The following is a 24020-nucleotide window of genomic DNA, read 5'->3' as shown; positions in this document are numbered from 1 at the left end:
TTTTCAAGGATATAAAATTTTGCTTTATTTATTACATCATTAACTAGAAATAAGGTCAGGAAAGTACTATATCATAAGCAGCAGAGTAATAACAATGTAAACTGTATATATTCCTTTTGTCAATGAGAAGCAGTTCAATTCTTTGCTTGACAGATTGGGAACATGATCTGTAAGTCTGCTGTATCATATGGCAATTAAGTAGCTTAGTTGTGGGATCACACTGAAGATATTCCTGCATGTGAAAGAAATGACTTGTATATTCAACAAGGGAAAATCTTCACCTCATCTCATCAAAGAAGACTGGACATTTTGATTGTCACTAGAGCACATTTAAACCTTGACTATTTCTTCTCTGTCAGGAAATTCACAAGTGTTTACAAGAAAAATGTGATATAATTCACTCACACTATGTATTTGAAAAATTCACCCAGCAAAGAATAATCTGGTTTACTTTCACTTGCAAAAACCAGTTTCTAGAAATGAAAATTCTGGTTTGAATAGCATACCTACAATAATAATGTTGAATGCTAAATTCTGAATATGACTATTTTCAAACCTAATATTGTTGGATTCTATTTTTTTCATTGAATACTGGCAGTAAAATGAAGGAATACAAATAGAAACCAATGAATCGCATACAACACTGAAAATCAGACATGATGAAGTTGGAACGCCAGAACTCTGTACCTAGTTTGATTAACTGTTTTAAGATAACAATCATTTTGCAAAGATCCTGTCTTTACTCAAAAGTACCTTTCTCATACCTACATTTATGAACTACCTTCCATTATTAAATTAAACAAAAAATATATCTTCTGCGGGTGAATTAATTACTGTGTGTTATATTATCAAATTTAAGACCTGTCAAGAGTTTATGCTTTAAGATTAATGAATTATAAAATATAATTTTGTTATTTTAATATCTCAATTTGTGTTTTTTAAAAATTAAATTTAAATAGCTAACTGTATACATTTGTATCATCTTACTCCCTTAAAGTAAAATTCCATAGAGTTTAATTATATTTCTGGTAGGTGATTTTTCTTAAAGCTGGTTTGCCTTACTCCGTAAGATTACCTGTCTAATACTATCATTAGCATATCCCTTTAGAAATAATATTTAAAGGAAATGGACTTACTCTTCCTCCTTCAGGTCCTAGTTGTCCTACTTCTCCAGGAGAGCCAATGAAACCCTTAAAGTAAGCAAATAATCTTTATATTATTCATTTGAATACTTACTCTGCAAGTAATTCCAAGTAGAGATCATAAATTTTTTCATAATAATATGAAACTTTAAGGCTTAAAAGAATAAATAACTTCTCCTTGCTTTATCACCTTCCTTCCAGAAATTACAGATCAATCTTTTCATTAAAAAAAAAAGTAGGAACCATAACTTAAGACAGTGACCCATGAAAATCAAGACCAAATCCTTTTCTTTGTTGAATTTATAGTGGGAAGAAAATATATAATTAACTAAGATATAAGGCAAAATGGAAGTATCAAAAGATACTTAGTACAGAGGAAAAGGAAATTCATTCCAACATGGCAGGAGGTAAAGGCAATAAAAAAAGACTTAACAAGAGACTGGCACTTGAGATAGGCATATAGAGTAGGTAAAGTCCTGACAAGCAGAGGATGGAGAAAGGAAACTCCAGGGGTGCCTGGGTGGCTCAGTCAGCTCAGGTCAGGATCCCAGAGTCCTGGGATCGAGACCCGCATTGCAGCCTGGTTCTTCCTCTCCCACTCCCCCTGCTTGTGTTCCCTCTCTTGCTGTGTCTCTCTGTCAAATAAGTAAATAAAATCTTTAAAAAAGAGAGAGAAAGAGAAAAGAAAGGAAACTCCAAGCAGAACAATTATAGGAAGTGGAAACAGAGAACTTCACGAAGTGTTTGTAAACGGTACTAAACGGTAACAGATAACATTCTACCCGTAAGTGCTTTGGAGAAGAACAAAGATGCATTGTATCCCAAAGAAGATTCCAACTGGCCTGACAACAGGGGGTAAATAACAATGCAACTGTACTTTATGTTAGGATAAAGTTACACCTCTGTGGCAAATAATAATATCTTCATCAATTTAAAAGAAAGTGTATGATAGTTTGGACACTAGGTTAAGGAGACCTTTAAATTTCAAGATAAGAATTTTAGACTTTATGGTTTAGACAACTGAAAGCTCCTGCCTTGAGGGAATGTGGTAGTGCCTTGAGGTTAATTTGTCTTTCTCAAATATTAATCTATTGACATATAGATATAGATATACATCCGAGATATAGAATACATCTGATATAGATACAGATATAGAATACATCTGAGACAAGAATATATAGATATAGATATAGAATACATCTGAGATATAGATCTATGATATCTATCTGAGATATCTATCTATGATTATAGATATTATGAGATAAAGAATACGTCTGAGATAAGAAACAATGAATGTAGGAAAACCTGTTAGAAGGTTCTTTTGATGGTCCAAATTTGAAGTAATATGAGCCTAGATCACTGATTCAAAAAACATTACTTACGTGCCCACTATGTAGAATACCATTAAAAAAAGAAGAAGAAGAAAGAAAGAAATTTTGCCATTTGCAATGATGTGGATAGAACTAGAGGGTGTTATGCTAAGTAAAATAAGTCAGAGAAAGATAATTATCATATGATTTCACTCATATGTGTAATTTAAGGAAAAAAACAGAGGATCATAAGGGAAGGGAGGAAAAAATAAAACAAGATGTAATCAGAGAGGGAGAAAAACCATGAGACTCCTAATCATGGGAAACAAACAGGGTTGTTGGAGGAGAGGTGGATGGGGATAGGGTAACTGGGTGATGGACATTAAGGAGGCCATGTGATGTAATGAGCATGGGGCATTAAATAAGCTGATGAATCACTGGACTCTACCTCTGAAACTAATAATACACTAAATGTTAGTTAATTGAATTTAAATTTAAAAAAGAAATAAAAATAAAAATAAAGAAAATCTATTCACATGTATAAAAGAAAAACTGAGCAAATCCAGAGAAAATTACTAAAACAGTGTTGGTCCAGGATATCCCAATTCAAACTGTCAATGCAACACTGCCAAGCACGTTCAACTGACCTACACATCATCAGAATAGATGTTTTTTTGTTTTGTTTTGTTTCTTAAGTAGGCTCCACACCCACTGCAGAGCCCAGTATGCGGCTTGAACTCATGACCTTGAAATCAAGACAGAAAGTAGAATGGTTGCCTAAAGTTGGGAGGAACTAAGAATGAGGAGTTACTTTTTAAAGGGTATGGAGTTTCAGTCTGGGAAGATGGAAAGTTCTGCAAGTGAATGGTGGTGATAGCTGTACAACAATGTGAATGTACTTCATGCCTCCTGCTATGGACTGAATTAATATGTTGAACAAGTCCCCAATGTGTCAGTATTCGAGGTGGGCCCTTTGGGAAGTAGTTAGGTCATGACAGTAGAGCCCTCATGAATGGGATTAGAGGTGACTGCTACTTCAGCTATGTGAGGATACAGTAGGAAGGCAACTGTCTATAGCCCATGAAGTGGGCCATCATGAGATACAGGATCTGCTGGTGCCTTGATCTTGAACTTCTCAGACTCCAGAACTGTGAGACACAAAATTTGTCATTTAAACCATCCAGTCTATAGTATTTCTATACAGCAGCCCAACCTAAGACTGTCAAACTGTACTCTTAAAAATGGATAAAATGGAAATTTTTATGTTATGTAGATTTTACATTTTTTTTCTTAAGTAAATATCTCAGGAATCATTTCTGTTTTGCCTGGAATAAGAACCTTGGGAGGGATTTAATCTCTGAGTGAAAGCTAGTTGGGTGTTGCCTTGGTGAGAGAAGCACTTTCCTTTGACAAAGAAAAACACCTTTAAAATTCCCTACGTTCCACAGTTTGTATGAACAAGCAAAAATTTTTTAAAAAGAGAAAACTAGTTTCCTTCTACTTAAATGGTAAGTAAAGCATTATAATTTGTTTGCTTAAAAGCCAAACACGTGGAGGATGTGAAAAGTTTCTTGTAAAACGAAGCATCCAAAAACATTCCTGATATCAAAACATTCAGGATTATGATGACAAGCTGTATGTATTTTCAGAACCACCAGCTAGAGTTAGCCTCAAGTTTAAAAAGCCTTAACTTTTGTTTTGTTTGTTTGTTTTGTATATGTTTTATATAACATATATAACTGAATTTTTGCTTATAAATAAAAAGAAGAGACAGCCTAACTGGCACACACTAATCGTTGCACTAATCAGCTGAGACCTCAGAAGAAAGACCTCTACTCAACATAGCCTGACTAGGGTGCAAAGACATTTTACAATTAAAGATTTTAATGAGTGATCATACAGGTGTTTCATAAAGGTTTCTTAATAACTATTATGCTCATGGTAACAGAAATAAAATGCCAGCAGCACCCACTATGAAATCACATGGGGTTGTGGTCCTTCTCAGGCACTACCCCTAAACTAGAGTTTAATGTGTAATGAAACAAGAACAATAAAAAAATAATAACATATATGCTTTTTAATTTTAGTCTGAAGGTTGTATATCCAGTTAGATGCAATTTTGTGTCATCAGTAGGGCCACTAAAAAGTCAGAAGAGGCCCTACACAATTCTACTTTTTGAGGCACTGAGCATATAATTCCACAAAGAAATGCCAAAAGAGGGTTACAAAATATACATTTAACATAAAAGTAATATTGGAGGACCTAGGTGGTTCAGTCACTTAAGCATTTACCTATGGCTCAGGTCATGATCCCGGGGTCCTGGGATCAAGCCCCACATCCAGCTCCGTACTCAGTGAAAAGTCTGCTTCTACTTCTCCTTTTGCACCCCCCACCCTCACTCATGCTTGCACTCTCTCTTTCTGTCTCAAATAAATAAAATCTTAAAAAAAATGCACATAGAAATAATATCATAACACCAAAAAATGGAATCAAATAATGTTGCCAGTCAAAAGATCATTTACCAACATGATTTATAAAAATATTAATTTACAGTGGATAGCATATGGGACATAAATCAAATGAAAAACATCTTATAATCCTGTCAGTGTGTTTTTGTAATTTTTGTCTTTTTAATCAAATGTGAATCTGAAGTTAATGTTAAAAGTCTACATTTGAGGGGCACCTGGGTGGCTCAGTGGGTTAAGCCTCGGCTTAGGTTATGATCTCAGGGTGCCGGGATCAAGCCCTGCATCGGGCTCTCTGCTCAGCGGGGAGCCTACTTCCCCCTCTCTCTCTCTGCCTATTTGTGATCTCTCTCTCTGTCAAAACAAAAAACAAACCAAACTTTAAAAAAAGTCTACATTTGAGACCCTCTGTGAATGTGAAGACTATAGAAATGGACTTCCTGAATCCCCCTGTATTCCCAAAGGAAAAGTAAAGAATTAAATCAATTGAATCAATCAGAAAATAAATTATATTTGTTATTTTTTTAACTTCTTTTATGAAGCTGGCTGTCAATATCTAAAAACACATCCGAAAAATGGTTACAACCCAGACAACAGTTTCTATACAAGTGAGGAAAAAAGCAACAAAAGGATGTATAATATAGTACATAAGGATGTATAATATAATGGTATAAAGAAGAATTTAGAAAAGTTCTGGGAATCACTGAAGCAAGATGAGAAAATACAGTAAGGGAAAACTGCATGGTACCAAATAACATGTCTTGGAGTTTCAAGTTCATGCACAGAAAATACTCCAAAATTCCAGTAAAATGATAAAGACTTCATAGAAAATGGATTGTCTATGCTAGACACTATGGTTTAAGAATGTTAAGCTCTGGCAGATATTGTAACTACCTTAAAGGTAAGTTCCGCTACCACTATCTAATAAGATTTTTTAAATGAAGGGAAAAAAGCAGGCCTGCCTAACTCCAAAGCCCAGGTTCTTGACCACTATTCTCTACTTCCCAGATCCAAGTCAATATGTGCTTTTGGTACAGTTTCTAATAAAAAAAATACATGACTTTTTTCCACTATATTCTTACTTAATAGAAAGGTAGAGACAGTATAGGATAGAGGAAAGAGTACATAGCTAGAGGTGAGAAGATTTTGGTTTTCGGCCAGATAGGACTTTGCCAACTTGTGTAAATTCCTTAGCTTGCTATTTTCTCATCTGTAAAATTACTTCACAGAATTGATAGCAAAATAAAAAAAGAAAATACATATGAAAGTATTACTTAGAAATTTTAAAAATTTAAAGCTTCATTATAGCACATAACTGTTTGAATACTTTATGCTTTATTTGAAAAAGGTATTTCATTTTTTATTTATCTGTATTTTTTAAGAGAGAGAGGGATGGGGCAGAGGGAGAGGAAGAGAAAGAGTCTTCAGCAGGCTTCACGCCCGGCATGGAGCTCAACACGAGGCTCCATCTCACCACCCTGAGATCATGACCTGAGCTGAAATCAAGAATCAGATACTTAACCAACTGAGCCTCCCAGGCGTCCCTCAAAAAAGGATTTTAGATAATATAAGGCATAGACATAGATTCTGGAAGATAAGAGCATTTTAAAAACAAAAAATCCAGTTTACTTTTTCTAATTTTTCCTAGACTAGCTTTGATTTTAATTTGTAGCACACTACATAAGATATCACAGGAATTTTTTTTCATTCCCTTAATGATTAAAAGTGACTAAACTCTTTAGTGGTTTAAAGTGCAGTGGTATATTCTTGACATGATAAGCTTATTTCCTTCTTTGCAGATAAAATCTTTTTTACTCCATATAGTTTTTATATCATATTATCTCAGCCTTGAAATTAATATGATTTTTTTGCCTCATGTTTTTTATCATGATTTCTCATGTCTATATACGTTCATACATAAATTATGCTACCAATGTTGATAGAGTCCATTCTAACATAACAGACATTATGCTAGCAGCCAGAAAGTACTAGAAAAGAATGAGGTAAAACCTATTGCTATAAGACTGCTTTCTGTGGCTGTTAGCGGTGAAAGTATCTATTAAACAAATGTATTTCTTTTCAGGCTAACCTGGCATTATATTCAAACTTCCTATGGAAGTATCAAAATGATATCTATTTTACATACTTCATTTGACTTTTATGCAAGCATGCTTACAAAATGATAAAAATGCTTACTTACTCGTACACCTTTAGGGCCTGGGTTACCTTCTGGTCCAGCTAAACCCTAGTATGAACAAAAGACATCATTATTATACTACAGTATTCTGAAAGCACTGTTGATAAATAAAATAGGCATATAAAGGGGTGTCATTGTCAGAAGTATAAAATTCAAAGCTAAGTATAATTAAGATTATATATGTTTAAGGAATTTTTAGAATTTCAGAATCAAAAGAGGTATTATATGTAATCTATGCAAAAATGTATTTTAGATATCTAAGCAAAGTAAATTAACATACATTATAAGATACAAAAAATAAATCTTAATCTATTTCTCATTGGAAAACCATGTTCTTTTAAAACACTTCTAACTCACTCATCTAAAATATATTCCCATAATTTAAAAAAACAACACATTTTTAATTTCAGATCAATGTCCATATGCTTGAGTATTTATATATGTTTCAGATAACACAAATTGTCACTTGTGGTAAGATTCTAACACACATTACTCTTCAAGAATTTTTAAAGGCCTAAAATATGGAATTTTGTTACTTTTTTTTGGCATTTTCATTTCCCTCATCCTTGAGAATTAAAAAGATATTATAACTGTAGTTTTCTAGTATACCAAATGAGTAATTAATTTCAAGAGTCAGTCTTCAATTCACGAAAACCTCAGAAAGAAAATTTGTTCTATTTTTAGTCTACATGAAATAGATGTAGAGGAAATAAATATGAAATGTTTAGAATGAATTTTCAAAACTGTATAGAAAGACTTGAATTCATTTCACATAAAAGTATTCGGTAGTGGTATACATAGTACTGCCAAACTGTGTCTCACATTTTTATAACTCCGCTATTAAAAAATAATGCTTGTTATACAGTCTTAACTTTTACCATTACTTCATTACAGTGAGTGGCAGTATTGTAAAATCAGTAGCAGGATTGTTTTAAAATCTTATTAGACCCTTGGGCATTTTAATTTTGAAGTTTCCACTGTATCACATCACACATGTTTAAAAACCCCACTCCCATTTTAACCAAAACTTTCTACAGTAACATTTTTTAAGGATTTTTAGAATTTTAATTTTGAAGTTATTTGCCATGAGTAATTCATTTTTTAATAGAAATAAAATAATTATTATTTGAACATTAACCTTGAAAATCAGAGCATACAATGCATTAATGAAAAGGAACATAAAAGGAGAAGTATAAATATAGTTACCTCACCTGCCTGCCAGGGTAACCACGTGCACCAATATTACCAGTGAATCCTGGAATTCCCTGAAATAAAAAATAAAATAAATAAAACAATATAACAAAACCAAAAGCCCAAGGAAACAAATTTGACACAACTATGATACACAAATTTATAAAGAAATTTTTCCGTACAAAAGTACTAAGGGGACTGCACATTGTTTCTCTGACTGTTTTCACCGATTTCAAATAGAAATGAGCCAAAATTATTAGATAAAAAAATAAAACTGTCAGATTAGGGGCTCTAAATGAGACACTGACTATTAATAATGGTAAAATCTAGGATGGAAAAATCCAGCACTACATAAAGAAGATATTTATTCTAGAAAAAGAGTGGGTACATTTCTTAATAAACATTATCTTTTTATATTGAATTTCTTCTTATTTCAATCATCTTGCAACTCTCCTTAAATGTCTAAGCATGACCCCCAGCAGATTAAAAGGGGCAGTGAACCTCAGAACCAACCTCTTCTTCCTTCCTAAAGTAAACTCATTCTTACAGCAAGTCTGATTAAGAAATGGATATTGAGTGGTAAGTACCTATATCATGACACAGATCTATCTAAAAATTCAAACGAACTTTGGGTGGTAAACTCATTTTAAATTGACAAATTTGTATTTTTTTAAAGATTTTATTTATTTCACAGACAGAGATCACAAGTAGGCAATTTTGTTTTCTCATCTCTCCCTCCTCTCCCACTTCCTCCAACAATTACCATTTACTGAGCCCTTTTTATGTGCTACTCACTATGCTAAGCACATTACATTAACTTTATGTCTACAAGACAGATACTATTTTCTCTATTCTACATTTGAAGAAAGTAAGATACAGAGAAGTTATGAAACTTGCCCAAGATGCCACAGTGAGTAAGTAGCAGAGCCCGGATATGAACTCAGAACTCAGACAATCTGACGAAAGTAGTCATGTCATGCATACACACATACATAAACATATATGTACCCTATATACATATAGACATTCATCTATATATATATATATGTAGATGAGTGTGTGTATATATATATATATACACATATATATATGAGACAATGGACAATTTAACAGAATGTAAATAAAACAGTGGCTTTCTGAGAAGTACAGAATAAAATTCTTATCTACATATGGAGAGATTTATCCTATGAATTTCAGAAACCATATTTCTATATTAAATATTACCTTATTAAAATAATGTATAATATATAATATTATATTCCCGTAACATTCATTTAGCTCCTGTCATATGCCAGGCACTATTTCAAGTATTTTAGAAGTATTATCTTATTTAAATCTGCCTAAACCCTATAAGGTAGGTATCATTATCCCTATTTTACAGATTAAAACATGAGACATATAGTGTCTGTCACCAGCGGAAAGTCACTCAGCTAGTATGTGGGAAGCCAGGATTTGAATCAGCATGTCTAATTCCAAAAAACACCATCCAAGGCTGCTTCTCTAGTGGAGTTCTGAAGTGTACATAACTTCCAATAGTACTCTAGGGAAAGCCCTCTAATTATGAGATTTGCTCCAATCTATTTACAACAGTTTCCTTTATGCCTCATCCAATTCTAAAATACACAAGACTATATCCAGACATTCACAAAACCTTGTATTTGGGCATGCCAATAGAAAGCAGTGAAACCAATTAAAAGGGCTGTTTTTGTTCTGTAGGTCACTGTCTGGCTAAGGCCAACCACCATCCCTTTCATTCTTCTCCTAGCCAAATTAGATTAATTGAGCTCTATTAAAAAGCAATCTGTTTTAAGACATAAAGGAAATCTCATTTTGAATGGATTTTCGTGGAGGGTATTAGGGCAACATGTAGAGATCTAACACATTCCAGCTGTAAAGAGAAATACACAAAAGAATTCCGGGGGATGCTAAATTCTGCTCTCCTGGAATGGCAGTAAACAAAGTAAACAAGTAAGCCTTCAGCAGTCTTCTATGGCATAAACATGTCTAAGCCAACCACACCCTAAAATCACTGTGACAACCACAGAAGCTCAAAAGAAACTCAAAGCAAATACTACAACTTAAAACTCACTATGCACTTCAAAATGGTTAAAAACAAAAAAGTTGGCCCACTTTAATCTACAGATTGAATGGAGTACTTTAGACACAAAGATCTATCTCTAGACCCTGGAGAAATTAGGAATAGGAAACCTGCCCCAATCCTACTCTTAACACCAAGCATTAAAAGCACACGCTCTGAGACAATCAGACTTCACTGAGAATCCCAGCACTGCTACCAAGTAGAATTAATAAAGTAGAATAATAATATAATATAATATATCACTTTACTTGCCATTTCTAGTAATTAGTAATCTTGAGAAATTGTGCCTCAGGACTGAACAGAATGTACTGTCCCACTTAACATGAATGAAAGAGAAAATTAACTTTATTTCATTTATATCTTTCCTAGGGGACATTCTATCACATTTCTTTCTGGAGCTCTCTTTAGGGCTTCCTGAGGCTCTTTGCTCAATCTCCAATAATGGTGTCTATCACCCTAGTTAATTTCTTATCTCTTACCCTTTTCACTGCTTTATTTATACTGACCTAGTATACACTATATTGAAAACAAGAGATACGGCTTTATTTTTTTTTCCTATGACATATGATATATTATTTTCTGATGGGAGAGAGAAAGAATAACATGATTAAAAATTAAATAGTTGCCAAACTATTCTGACTTTTAAATATGTGTGTATGTGTATAATGGACAATAACATATGTGCTATTCTAATTTGGATTTTTATTAAAATTTATTTACATTCCCTTATGCAAAGGTCAGGAAATTAAATTATGAGTAGGCTTTTGTAAATAGGCAAACTCCTGAAACTGTATAAAAAATCAAATGTGTGGGGCACCTGGATGACTTATCTGCCTGATTAAGTGTCTGCCTTCTGCTCAGGTCATGATGCCAGGGTCCTGAGACAAAGCCCAACATCAGGCTCCCTGCTTAGTGGGAAATCTACTTCTCCCTCTCCCTCTGCCCCTCCCTCCCACTCATGTGTGTGCATGCTCTCTCTCTCTCTCTCTCAAATAAATAAAATCTTAAAAAAAAAAAATCAAATGTGTGAAAGAAAAAATGAAGACAAAAAATAAAAATAAATCAAATGTGTATGTGTGTGTGTGCATGCACGTGTGTGAAAATGTGTGTTTTCTGGGGAAAGAGTTCATAGCTTTTATAACATTATTAAAGGGGCTTGTGAACCTCAAACGTTTAAGAACTGTTCTGGAACATGTTAGGCAAATAGTTAAAGTCAGTCAGGGATCTGGGAAAAAAACAAAAACAAACCTGTAACATGAGCAACTGAAAAAGTCTGTCCTGCACTAAACAGAGCAAAAATCATTGAGGAGAAGATCTTAATAAGTAGGGGGAAATAATCTCTCAGTGGAGTACACCAATGCGTGTCTTTTTTATTGGAGAAGATACAAGTTTTATAAATGAAGTACTTACTGGTTCACCTTGGAGTCCGGGGAGCCCTGGATAGCCTTTGAGTCCCTGCAAGGTTAAAGGTGAAGACATGCTATGAACCATAAGCTCATACAAGCCTAAAACTAAACAAAGGTTCTAAGTGTTTTTTTATCCCAACTTTTGGTTTCCTCATCAATGGCTTTTTATAATTTATTTCTTATTTATTTTTTTATTATGAGTAATTGAATCATTTGTTACTATCAACAAAAACGGTAGCATAGTATTAAATAGAGAATTAAAATAGCATCTTCTATATAAAGCTAGTATCCAGCAATGGATCTATTAAATTTTACCGAAGCTTTTTAAAAGCTGATTTTAGTTTACTATTTATCTATTATTTATTTTTAGAGAAGCAGGTAGGGTAGGAGGGAGAGGGAGAGAGAGAATCTTAAGCAGTCTCCATGCCCAGCATAGAGCCCAACACTAGGCTCTATCAAGTCGTCTTTAGTTTAACAACACTGAAGCAAAATGCCCTCGGAAGTAATCTATTGGTAATTACTGAAAAACTGGACCATAATCTGGCAGTTTCTCTAATCCAAATCATTGTTATCACACTCCATAAATGACCTAAGAAAAATCAAAGAGGCTGTTCACAGATCCTATGAAAAAAGGGGGTTTTATAGAGCTAAAAAATTAGTATCAAAAATTTTTTTCCATATACTAGAACTCAAATCAAATCTTTAATCTCCATTACTAATGCACAAAGATATAATATAGATAATATCCTTTTTCTTCTAGAAAGGTCTTTGAGCAAGATGAAAGAAGCAGAACAAAAGAACAGGAGGAAAGAAATAAAGGAACACTTAGGAGTTAAATTGGTATAGCTCTAATCAACAATCAGTAAATCAACCTACTGTTTACTAGGTTTAGACATATTAAAAAAAAAAAAAAAGAAAGAAAGAAAAAGTTCCTTTTCTTAGGAACCTCATAGGACTTCTGGGTGCCTGTGTGGCTCAGTTGGTTAAGCATCTGACTCTTGATTTTTAGCTCACGTCATGATCTCAGGGTCTTGAGATGGAGCCATGCATAGGCCTCTGCATTCAGCTGGGAGACTGCTTTTCTTTCTCTTCCCTCTCCCTCAAGCAAGAGTATGTGTATGTATGTGTGTGTGTGCTCCTTCTCTCAAATAAATAAATAAATCTAACAAAAAGACAGAGAGTACCTCATAGGATTTTAAGAAAATTCTAACTAAAAAAACTGAAATAATTTTGAGCTCACAAATATCAAAAACTTGAAATTAATGTACTGCGAACTGATGATAAGTTTTTAGAATTACAGGATATAGAATAATGTAGTTAAAGAGTCATTCAGGATTAATCATTGAGGGCTTTATCAACTTGTATTAATGAATTAAAGAAGAAAGTAATGCTTTGGCTAGACAATGAGGAAATTATAAGAGGTGTCTATTTGAAAAATAAGAAAGTGATTTAAGCAGCTTCTGAGATATTAAACTTAAAGCAACAATAAAATGCTGAAGTAAACAGATCTCTTGGGAACCAGAGAAAAGACAGGAAAAACTAAGAAAACAAGGCTAGAGACTAATCTTTTTGTTACCTCTCTATTGTATGTAAGTGTATTAGTCACAATGAGGTAACAAAAGGAAAAAAAAAACAAGAGAGCAGAGGAAAAGGCCTGTCCTGTGGGAGCTTGGACCTTTTGTGTTTAGACTATTAGAAAGAGAACAGAGAAGTGGTCATGAGAAAGGAGGGGGAAAAAGAAGGGGGAAAAGGAAGAAAGGAACTTCATTCTTCATTGAGCTACTATGTGCCACATGATGTACCAGCCATTTCCAAATACTTCCATTGATTCAATGGCAATCCTACAAAGGAGTTATTTCCCCCATTTTTACAGATAAGAAAACAGTTCTAAGAATTAAATAATTTGACCAAAGCGATACAGGTAGCAAGGTGGAATCATGTCAGTTTGACAAATTTATTAAGAATTGAATATTTTGCCCTTCTACTTATTCTAGATGCATGTAGCTTTCAAATACAGACTCATTCTCATTGATATACACAAACATTAATTATAGATCACCAAGACAAATCAATCAAAAGAATTATGTATTTCATAAACATGGTGTTATCAAAATCACTCATTTACCAACAGCCTCTATTAGACCCAATGTTTTGGTTCAATTTTGCTCTTAGTTTATACTTTTTTAGAGATAGCTAAATATCACCCTAATTACAAAGCACAAGATATATTGTTCTCAGTTGTTCAAATGTTACATGAGATTCCACAAGTAAAAATATTATCAGAGCTAAGTTTCTTCACTTTTTTTTTTTTAAAGATTTTATTTATTTATTTGACAGAGATCACAAGTAGGCAGAGAGGCAGGCAGAGAGAGAGGAAGGGAAGCAGGCTCCCTCCCGAGCAGAGAGAGAGCCCAATGCAGGGCTTGATCCCAGGACCCCGGGACCATGACCTGAGCTGAAGGCAGAGGCTCTACCACTTAGCCACCCAGGTGCCCCTCTTCACTGTTTATAATAGAACATAAGAAATGTCTTCAGGATTAAGACAGTGGTGGTGGCTCCCTAGGGTGGTACAGCAGCTCTAGGAGGATGGGGGCTAAAAAGCTCCTGAGGAGTGTCAGGAAGATGAGGAACAAGGAGCCAGGGTAAAAGGCACATAGGTATAGAAAGTTCTGTCATAAGCCTATTTCCTTTTCCTTTTTTTTTTTTTAAGTATGTGTTTATTTATTTACTTATTTATGTTTATTTCTGTGAATACTTGAGTCTAACTACCTGCTTTCCTTTCTTCGGCTACCAGCTGTTTTTCTGACCAGAGTTTCTTCCCTCCCCTAGCCCATGATGAAACAGAATGCAGAGGAGGTACAACTTCTTTAATGGCCGACTAGACATGTTAAACATGGTATCTTCTATATGTACAATTTCCTTTGAAGGGTTTGTCCCATATCCAGAGACTCTAATAAGGGGGCAGCAATAGTCATGATCTTTCCTTCATGATCTCATTCCTACTCCATCTCAGCCACAGAACCCAACACTTGATCTAAAGGAGACCAATATGAAGTCTGACCAGTAGCCAATGAAGTCACTTGGAGTAAAGAGCTTTGCCTGAATGGGAACAAGTCAGGTGAGTCAAATCCTTTTTTAAATTAGGTTAAACTATTTTTTAAGAAGGAAAGAAAGAAAAATTCAGGTACTCAGCAGTGGGGGGGGGGGGGGGGCGCTGAATTTCCTTTTACTGTTAGCATTCTGTGGTTACTTGGGTCTATAAGAAAGTCAGTACTTTTTTTTTCCTTTAATTTAGTTTTCACTGAATGAAAAACAAAGGCATACTCATGAGTCAATTTGGGCTTAGAGGCATAGGAAGAATTTAAATAAGATTGATGTATATATCAGAGAAAAAACAGATTCAGGCCTATGATATAAAATAAAGATAGAGACTCTGAGATGTGTAGAATGGAAGAGAATGGGTCGGTGGAAACTTTTATAGTACAGTGAAAGATAATTATAAATCAGATTTTAGTGGTAGAGTAAGAGATGGTATATAAGCTCCTACAGAGTTTAAATTGAAGTTCTTTATTTTATTCAATGTGGTATCCTCAGTGTTTAGAACAGTTCCTGGCTTACAGAAAGTGCCCATTAATTAATTAATGATGAGACTTGGATGTATGAGTGAACTGATGGAAAGAATTGAATGGATTTGAGTTACTTAAGTAGGTAAGAGATTCTAGTTCTTTTTTTTTTTTCTTTTAAGATTTATTTATTTATTTGTTTGAGACAGAGAAAGACAGAGAGGCTGTGGGGGTGGGCAGAGAATCTCAAGGAGACTGCCTGCTGAGCACGGAGCCTGATGCAGAGCTCCATGTCATGACCCTGAGATCATGACCCAAGCCAAGATCAAGAGTTGGACACTCAACCAACTGAGCCACCAAGGCACCCCCAAAACAAATTCTAAGTATCTCATATTACATCTCAATTCTCTTAATGTTAAAATGAAAGGTAAATAAGTAGGACAAAGAATGTCTTTGCTACTTTTTAATGTGACATTATTATATCTTTAAAACACTGGAATTATTACTGCTATCGTAGAAAGGCCTCCATTTATTTCCTGTATCTGTGACTATACTCCTTATTTATTTTCTACTTTAACACCAGTCTGTAAAATTTTTGAAAGCAAAGGGAATAAGTTCCTGGGAAAAATGCCTACATTTAAATTTTGGCATAGCTACAGTCTAGGGACCTAACATTTTATTTTTAAAAATCAGTTTATAGTATAGTCTTTTGGAAATTTTATTTGGGTCACAGTTTTCTATACTCACATAGGAAGAATAACAAAAAAGTCCAGTAAATAACAACATACAATTTTTATCGGATGAATACATTGAAAAAAACGGGTGTGAACATATTCCTTAAGGTATGCCAATAAGAAAATTTAACAAACTCTGTTTTCCAGCAGATTAAATAATAAATTCAGTAGACACATAGAATCAAAATCAGAAATATTAAGAGATGGGAAAGAAACAAATTTCAAGTTATTTATATGCCTGAACTTGGTCCAAGTAATTAAAATTTTGGATACATAAATAAAATGTTTATCCATAAGGAAAATAGTGGTACCATTTATACACAGGCCATCCTCATTTGGCATGGTACTAGAGGACATAAAACTGATCATCCAAACTGAAACCATGCAAAGCAATATTAATTATGGGAAAAACTACAAATGTTCTGTGACTTTTAAAAATTTTTGTCGAAATGTTAAAAATTCTGCCACTTACAATTGTGTAGGGAAATGAAAAAAAAAGTTAAATTAATATTTAGAGTACAGTGTAATTTAAAACATTAAAAACATTGAGAAAGTATCATTTCTTTTAAAAAATTATAAATAGTAGTTTAAATAGCAGTGGCCTTCTTGTATAAATTAACATACTGAGCAAGCATATTTTGTAAGCTTTGGCAAATTGTCAAACTCCTTTCCAAGTCTGGATAGACTTTGAACATTTTATCCTTTGTACTTTCAGTGTCATGAGATAGTTCCAAAAGTTCTTCTACTGTGGAGCTTTTTTTGCTGGTGTTACCTCTGGGACATCTGTCATATTCATCACAACACTTTCCTCATTTATGTCAAAAAGTTATCCTTCACTATGTTCCTCTGGCTACATCATGTAGAGTCTCTCAAATAACAGCCATGTTCCAGAATCAACTATTTGAGCTATAATTCCATTTGTTCAACTCTAATTTTAAGTCCTCTGTTATCGGTATTCCTTTATTTTACTGTACTCTCATCTTTGATGGTCAACTACATCTTTTGATTATCTATTTGTGTAAAATATCACACAGGTTTCTCATTGAGAGACAAGGAAGCAACACACTATACGCTTTGCTGTCTGTGCATCAACTAACAGATGTGCGTGAACAATCATCAACAGACTGAATGGAATGATGTGACTGGTGGTTGATCTTGATGCATATCTCTTATTTATGTAGTTTTTGTAGTTTATTTTGTTTTGTAGGCTGAGGAAACCATAGCAGATTTTGTACTTTACGCAATTAATCACAGTTAACAATTGTTGTAAGCGAAATTTGAAACACATTGCTGGGACACTGGTGTTACTTAATTAAACACGGTAACTGAAATCTGTATACATGGGAACCATGCAAAGTGAGGAATGCCTGTATATATATATTGACTAGAAGGAAAAGACTTATATTTACTCAGATAAGGATTTTTTCCTGTGTATGAGGGAGCTTCTCCTATGGTAAAAGACAGATTCAGTATTGTTGCCCTACCATTCTATCTTGGCGCTCCTTCTCTAAACTTCAGGTTTCAGAAAAGTAGAAGCATCCCTCTCTGGAAGCCACAAAAATGCCAAAGAAACTGGACAGTAAATAATTTGCCTCTGGCACTCCCTTTCTTAAAACCCTCCAGTAGCTCTCTATTACCTGATAAATTAATAGATATGAGTGATACATGATACAATCCTCTATAAGTTGGCCCCTGAATACCCCTCAAGCCTTATCTCCTAACACCTCCTGCCTCACACTTGATAACCCAGTCACTAGGAGCTGCTTCGTGCCTGTGAGCCTTTCTTTAACACTGACACCTGTGTGTTAGATGGCATACACAGGTCTACTAAGGACAGTAACATCAGGATAACTGCTGCTCATCCTTGAAATGCAGGTCAGATGTCGTCTCCTTCCCTGTTCCCTAAACTCTCCCATCTTCTGCCCTTGGAAGTTTAGGTAATCCTCAACTATGTCCTATAATAACCTTTTCATATCTTCACTTTTGCCCTTGCCAGGACATAATTCACTTTTGTAATTTACTTTAGTGTGCTTTCTTTTTTAGACACTTCACTGTCTAAAGACTGTTTACTCAAGTAAACTACTTGAAGATAACTATATCTTATTTACATAAGGTTTCTTGAATGAATTACAAGGCAAAAAGATATGACTAAAACAACTGTAGCATTCCAGAGTTAGTGACAGATTTTATCTCCAAAAGGAACTGCTCTTTTGTTTGAGACCATTTCCCTGGAACTTTTGCTTCTGTCTAATGTCAAGAAGCTAAGGAAAGGTGGGCTAACCTTGTATATAATCATGTGAAAGGCAACATCACTGACAGATTAGTAAAGAGGTTAACTAGTTCTACTCAGCCTACCTAAAATGGGTGAAATCCTGAAAAGAGGACCCAGGGGAAAAAAGACAGGAAAGAAGGGGCATTGATTTGAAAAGCAGACACTAAGGAAGAAGATGACCACTAGGACTGGGTGAAAGGGCACAATCAACTAAACTCAGGAGCAGCAATGTTCAGTCACTCACTAAGTATACATGCCAGACACTAAGCTGAAATATCACAGTGAATAAAATATAGTCTTTGTACATAAGGACTAAGTCACTAAGTCACTCATATATTTTTATATTTTTATATATTTACATATATTTATATATTTTAACCATTGCTACTTCCCTATTGGAATCACTATTAAATTTCATTTCTCTGTAATATAACAGCATTAGATTAGGTAATTCCAACTTTCCATTGAAACTTGTCAAACACTACAGGACTCAGAGCAACAATACCTTGAGGAATACAGACAAAGGCCTCTAACCATGTTTTGGCCAAAATAACCAGAGGAAACTATGGCAAAATTGAAAAACAGTGATAAGATGACCATAAAAAAAGAAACCCTAAGCAAGAAATCAGAATGAAATGAAAATCAAGAACTATGAGAATGTAAGCCCTTCTTGGGGGAAGGCAATACATTTCCTTAAGTCCTAAGAATAAGAAGTTTAAATTAAAAAAAAAAAAAAAACAAATAAATAGGAGGATCCCAGGTAAATGGAGAACTTGAAGGGATTCAAATTATAGGATGAATACCACACAAACTTCTCTATTCTACCTGCCTCCACTTCTTGGAACATACTTCCCTCATGCATACAGCAGACTTGTGCCAACTTTTGCCCCAAACTCCTCACAATACTGACCCACTAACCTCCTTTAATCAACACTCAGTTTTTACTCTGGTCCCATCAACCCTAGTAACAGTCCTTCTCAATTATTTCTCAGGAGAAAAAGAGTATGATAAACTAATTCTCAAAATGGTGCTCCATGACAGATAACAGCTTCTTCTGAGGACACAGAATTTTTTTTCAGATGTCTGGAAACTGAAATACTTCTAGCCAAATGAATTTATCCTTAATGTTAAAATGTCAATCATAAAAGCCAGACAGAGGAAAATATCTTTGGACACAGGAAAGTTTTCAGAGTCCCACAAATTACACCACTCTGGCAACCACTGGCTTGCCTGTTGGGGATCTCAGTAGGGCACCTACTGTAGGTGCCTGGTACCAGTAGGCCTGGCTCTCCACGTCCCCTCTGCATCCCCCCATCAGTAGGAACGGGGGATTGTGGAGAAGATGGCCACAGTGGTGCCCGCATAGCCCCTATGCAGCAGCATTTGAATTAGACTTTCAGTACTACACTCGGATTGGAAACCAAACCCAAATAAAGTGCAGTTTGCAGATTTTTACCAGGATAGTGGGTAAATGAGAAAAGAATCTATAGAGATAACTCTATAAAAAGAATAGAACTCTCCTTATTTCCCTCTCCAGGTACCTAATTTATGCCAATCCTGACTTTTTATTGTTGTTCTCATGGACATTCAGTATTTTAGCTCCTTAGCACTGTCCTTGCTTTAAAAAGATTATGAAAAGCTGTATAGTTTTTGAGTGACTAATAAATCCCAATGCATTCCCCTTGATACTTTCACTGCTCTTTTCCTTTCCAACTTCTTAAAGATATGTACTGTGTACCTCATATGTAATGGAAATTTTTTAAAATAATTGAAATAATTCCATTAAAACTAGAATTCACACTGATTTGTAATTATTGCTAAAACAATAGTAGTTAGTATTTTTGATATTCATAAAAATACTGCCATACATTATTCATAAAAATCTGTATTAAAATGTGTGTGTTATATTTCACAATTGCCGTGAGTTGTATGTCTGTATGCTAAGATGTGCTTAACTGCTCCCATCTGGTTTATCCTCTTGATCATAGAAAAACTGCTCCAATTGAAATCATTGTTAATGCTCTTACAATTTTAAATAGCAGACTTCCAATGTTAATATAGCAACTGATTGGCTATATTAAAAAACAATTTAAAACTCCATCTGGAGTCCAAGCTCAGAATTATGACTCTTGTCCTCCCTCCAGCACAGCATGCACTCTGGATCCAACTTATCTGCCTTTGGCACAAATTTAGACACTTAGTGGGAAGTAAAAACATACATCAGCTCCTAGGAAAGTAAGAGGACACGAAGGTGGCTAAATTGAGGCAGTGTAACCAGTCAATCTGGGGAAACACAGTGCTTGTTAAGATGTTAATACTGGTTTAAAAAAAAAAAAAAAAGTCGGGAGGAGAGAGATTAAAAAAAGGAAAAGAAAGAAGCAAAATAAACTCTCTGAAGAGTGAAAAAAAATTGCTACTGATTTATTCCCTTCATTATTTCTCTCAATATTACTTGTGCTTTCAGAATGTTTTCAACATCAACCTTCTGTTTATTTACCTCAAAAGTTTTCACGAGCTCTCACTGTGTTCCACATGACTTTTTTGCAGCCATTTTCAAGACTGCTTGAGTAGCTTATATTAAAAGAATTTCAGTATTTCCAGAAAGTTCCAGCAAAAAGGAATAATGAAGTCATTATTATCTGTCATCCAAAACTATATCTGTTCCCTTGGCTCTCATGAAAAACAAGACTTTACTTCCTCTTGCATATATGTCTGGGACAGTGAGAAGTAATGAAACACACATCTAACAAATATTAACTTAACAAACTAATTAGTGGGGTAGCAGTATTTGAAGTTAATAAGAGAAGTCATATGCCAAACAGGCCTCAGCCAATTAATAATTCTGTGGCCTTGGGTAAGTGATTTATACTAATTTATATACTAATATATACTATATATAGTATATATATATACTATATATATACTAATTTATACTAAATATTCTGTTTATCTCAATAAGGTTTTTTTTTTTTTTTTAAGATTTTATGTCTTTAGTTATTTGAGAGAGAGAGAGAGAGAACGTGGATGTGTGTGCACAAATGAGTCAGGGAAAGGGCAGAGGGAAAGAGAGAGAGACTCAAGTAGACTTCATGCTGAACACGGAGCCTGAGCTGGGGCTCCATCTCATGACCCTGAGATCATGACCTGAGTCGAAACCAAGAGTCGGACCCTCAACCGACTGAGCCACCCAGGTGCCCCACAATGAGTTGTTTTTAAGATGCAAAGAAACAAGGCTCAGGAGAGCAACTGGAATATTGTACATAATAAAACAGCTACTATTGATATTAGTATAATAAATGTAATTATACTTCAGAAAATAGTTTAATAGATAAAAAGATGGAATAGACTCCATATTAATCAAAATCCAAGTACCTTATTTATCTCTCATAATATGTAAAGAATAGTTAAAAGTGCAGAGGATTCAGTAGCAGTAAGTTTCTTCTCTAAATCCTGCCATAATTTTGAGTGTCCATGAGCAATTCTCTTAACCTCTCTGGGCTTCTCTTAGATTTCTCACTTACAAAGTGAATAACTTGAGTTCTTGTCCTGACGTTCAGAATTCACCTAGCACTAACGCTATGTATAGAAATGCAAGGATGAAACAGGAGCCCCCAGGTTACAACTAACATGAGCCATTATTCTAGGTTCTCCTAGCATGGATCCTGTTTGCAGAGAAGTAAACTAGAATGACTTAGGTAGTTCAGAACATGAGCCAAAATCAATGAATTCCTTAAAACAGCTCATGATTTACCTGAACATTTATCTGAACAAGACATGCACACAGTGTGATAGAAATTTGCCCCAGGACTGCTCTGTGGAGAAATAATTTTGTTTAGATTGACTCCTTATGTCCTTTCCCCAAGAATATTTATTTTTTTAAAATCTGTATATGATTTCTATTAATAGCCACACTCTATTTAGAAAGAGGAAAAATCCTCAGAAAAACTACAAAATCATTTCAAATGTTTCAGCATTGTTCCAAACTACTATCAAATCATAGTAGTAAACCATGAACACTTCATTTAACAGAAAGTAATTTTGTTTCTAAATATTTTCAATTTAGGGCACCTGGGTAGCTCAGTCAGTTAAGCAGCTGCCTTCTGCTCAGGTCATGATCCTGGGGTCCTGGGATGGAGCCCCCACATTGGGCTCTCTGCTCAGTGGGGAGTCTGCTTCTCCCTCTCCTTCTGTGCTCTCTCTCTCTCACTCTCATTCTCATTCTCTCACTCTTGCTCTATCTCAAGTAAATAAATAAAATCTTTAAATAAATATTTTCAACTTAACTTTATCTATAGGGAATACTGAGCTACAGCTGCTATTTGATCACCGGTTCCTACACAATCAATTTTAACAAAAAAAAAAAAAAAAAAAAGGCAGATTTTAAGTTTAAGAAATCATTAAGAGGAAAAGAAGTCTGTGAAAGATAATTTATAACCCGGTTTGTTTAAAATAATGCTGTATTTGAATTTACTAGACTTACACAGACCAAAAAGCATGTATTAGTCTGAAGATAATCTGCTTTAATGGTTAAAATTAGCCTTTTTCAGTTTATCTCTATAGACACTTCTTTATATATTCTTCTACACAATAACCATTCAACCTTTACTTAGAGTTCCTTTTTCTGGATTGCTAATTTCATGAACCACTGGCATTATTTAACTTTGGAAAGTAACGATTAGTTTTTCTGTCATACGCAGTATCATTCTTCAGGATGAAATAACTGTATATTTAATAGTGAATAAAATAGTTAAGATAATTTCCATGAGATTGTCTCTATTTGATGCTATTCATCCAAACAGTTTCTTTAGAGGTATACTTAGTGGTCAGGGGTATACTAAGTAGCATTAATCAAAAGATTCATGACTATCTATACCAAGACCAATTTTGTTAGAAATGATCACTCTCCAGTTTCCTGACTCCACAGGAGCAACCAACAACCTCAAAGAAGTGATCAGATTCTAAGCACTGTCTATGATGAAGATTAATCTGAAAGCCATAAAAATAATGATAGTGGGAGGAAAAAAAACACAACATGAGATCAAAATCTTTCTCAACATTTTAACATTCAGCCCTTTCGCAGGAGTTATGAAGGAACACAAACAAGGTCAAGTTTCTAAAACCAGATAAAGAGCTGATGGCTAACAGTTATTAGGGCTTGCTCTTTGTCTCATCCTGTATTGCATGGATTATCTCATTTCTTGTTCCCCGAAACTCCCTATGAAATGGGTAGTATTATTTTCACATTTTACAAATGAGGCGATTGAAGGGTAGAGAGGTGAAGCACTCTATCCAAAGTCAATGGGACCTAAAAAAAGGGCAGATGGGATTTGAACCAAGTAACCAGAGCCTAAATAACACTTCCAATCTAACTCTCCCAAGAGGAAAGGAATTTGACACACTAAGACTTCAATACAGCTCATTATTATTTGTATTTAGATAGCCATATCAAGTCAAATATTGCCCGGCAATACTCTGGGGCCCTTAATACATTGAAAGATATTTTCTATCGTCCTTCTCCCCTGTTGAAAGTCAACAACTCAGTATTTGGTCAAAACAAAACAAGCTATATAGAGAGAGGAGAAATAGGAAATTGCGCAACATACTTTCTTTGAAATAATTCTAGCAGTTGTGTTAAAATTTC

The 24020-nt window shown here is 34.5% G+C and overlaps 1 protein-coding gene across 1 annotated transcript in view; it reads right to left on the bottom strand.

Moving 5' to 3' along the window:
• The window catches only part of COL24A1 (collagen type XXIV alpha 1 chain), a gene marked incomplete at both ends in the record, with an annotated part of 371273 nt that overhangs the window by 278798 nt on the left and 68455 nt on the right, over positions 1–24020 (bottom strand). The window contains 4 exons of the mRNA XM_080801684.1: positions 1137–1190; positions 7119–7163; positions 8327–8380; positions 11815–11859. Of these exons, the coding sequence (XP_080657810.1) occupies positions 1137–1190; positions 7119–7163; positions 8327–8380; positions 11815–11859 (198 nt within the window). The remainder of the gene's footprint in view (positions 1–1136; positions 1191–7118; positions 7164–8326; positions 8381–11814; positions 11860–24020) is intronic.

This window comes from Martes martes, assembly GCF_963455335.1.
Source record: "Martes martes genome assembly, chromosome: 4".
NCBI lineage: Eukaryota > Metazoa > Chordata > Mammalia > Carnivora > Mustelidae > Martes > Martes martes.
The sequence above is the reverse complement of the archived record's forward strand: the minus strand, read 5'-3'. Positions and strand labels throughout refer to the sequence as shown.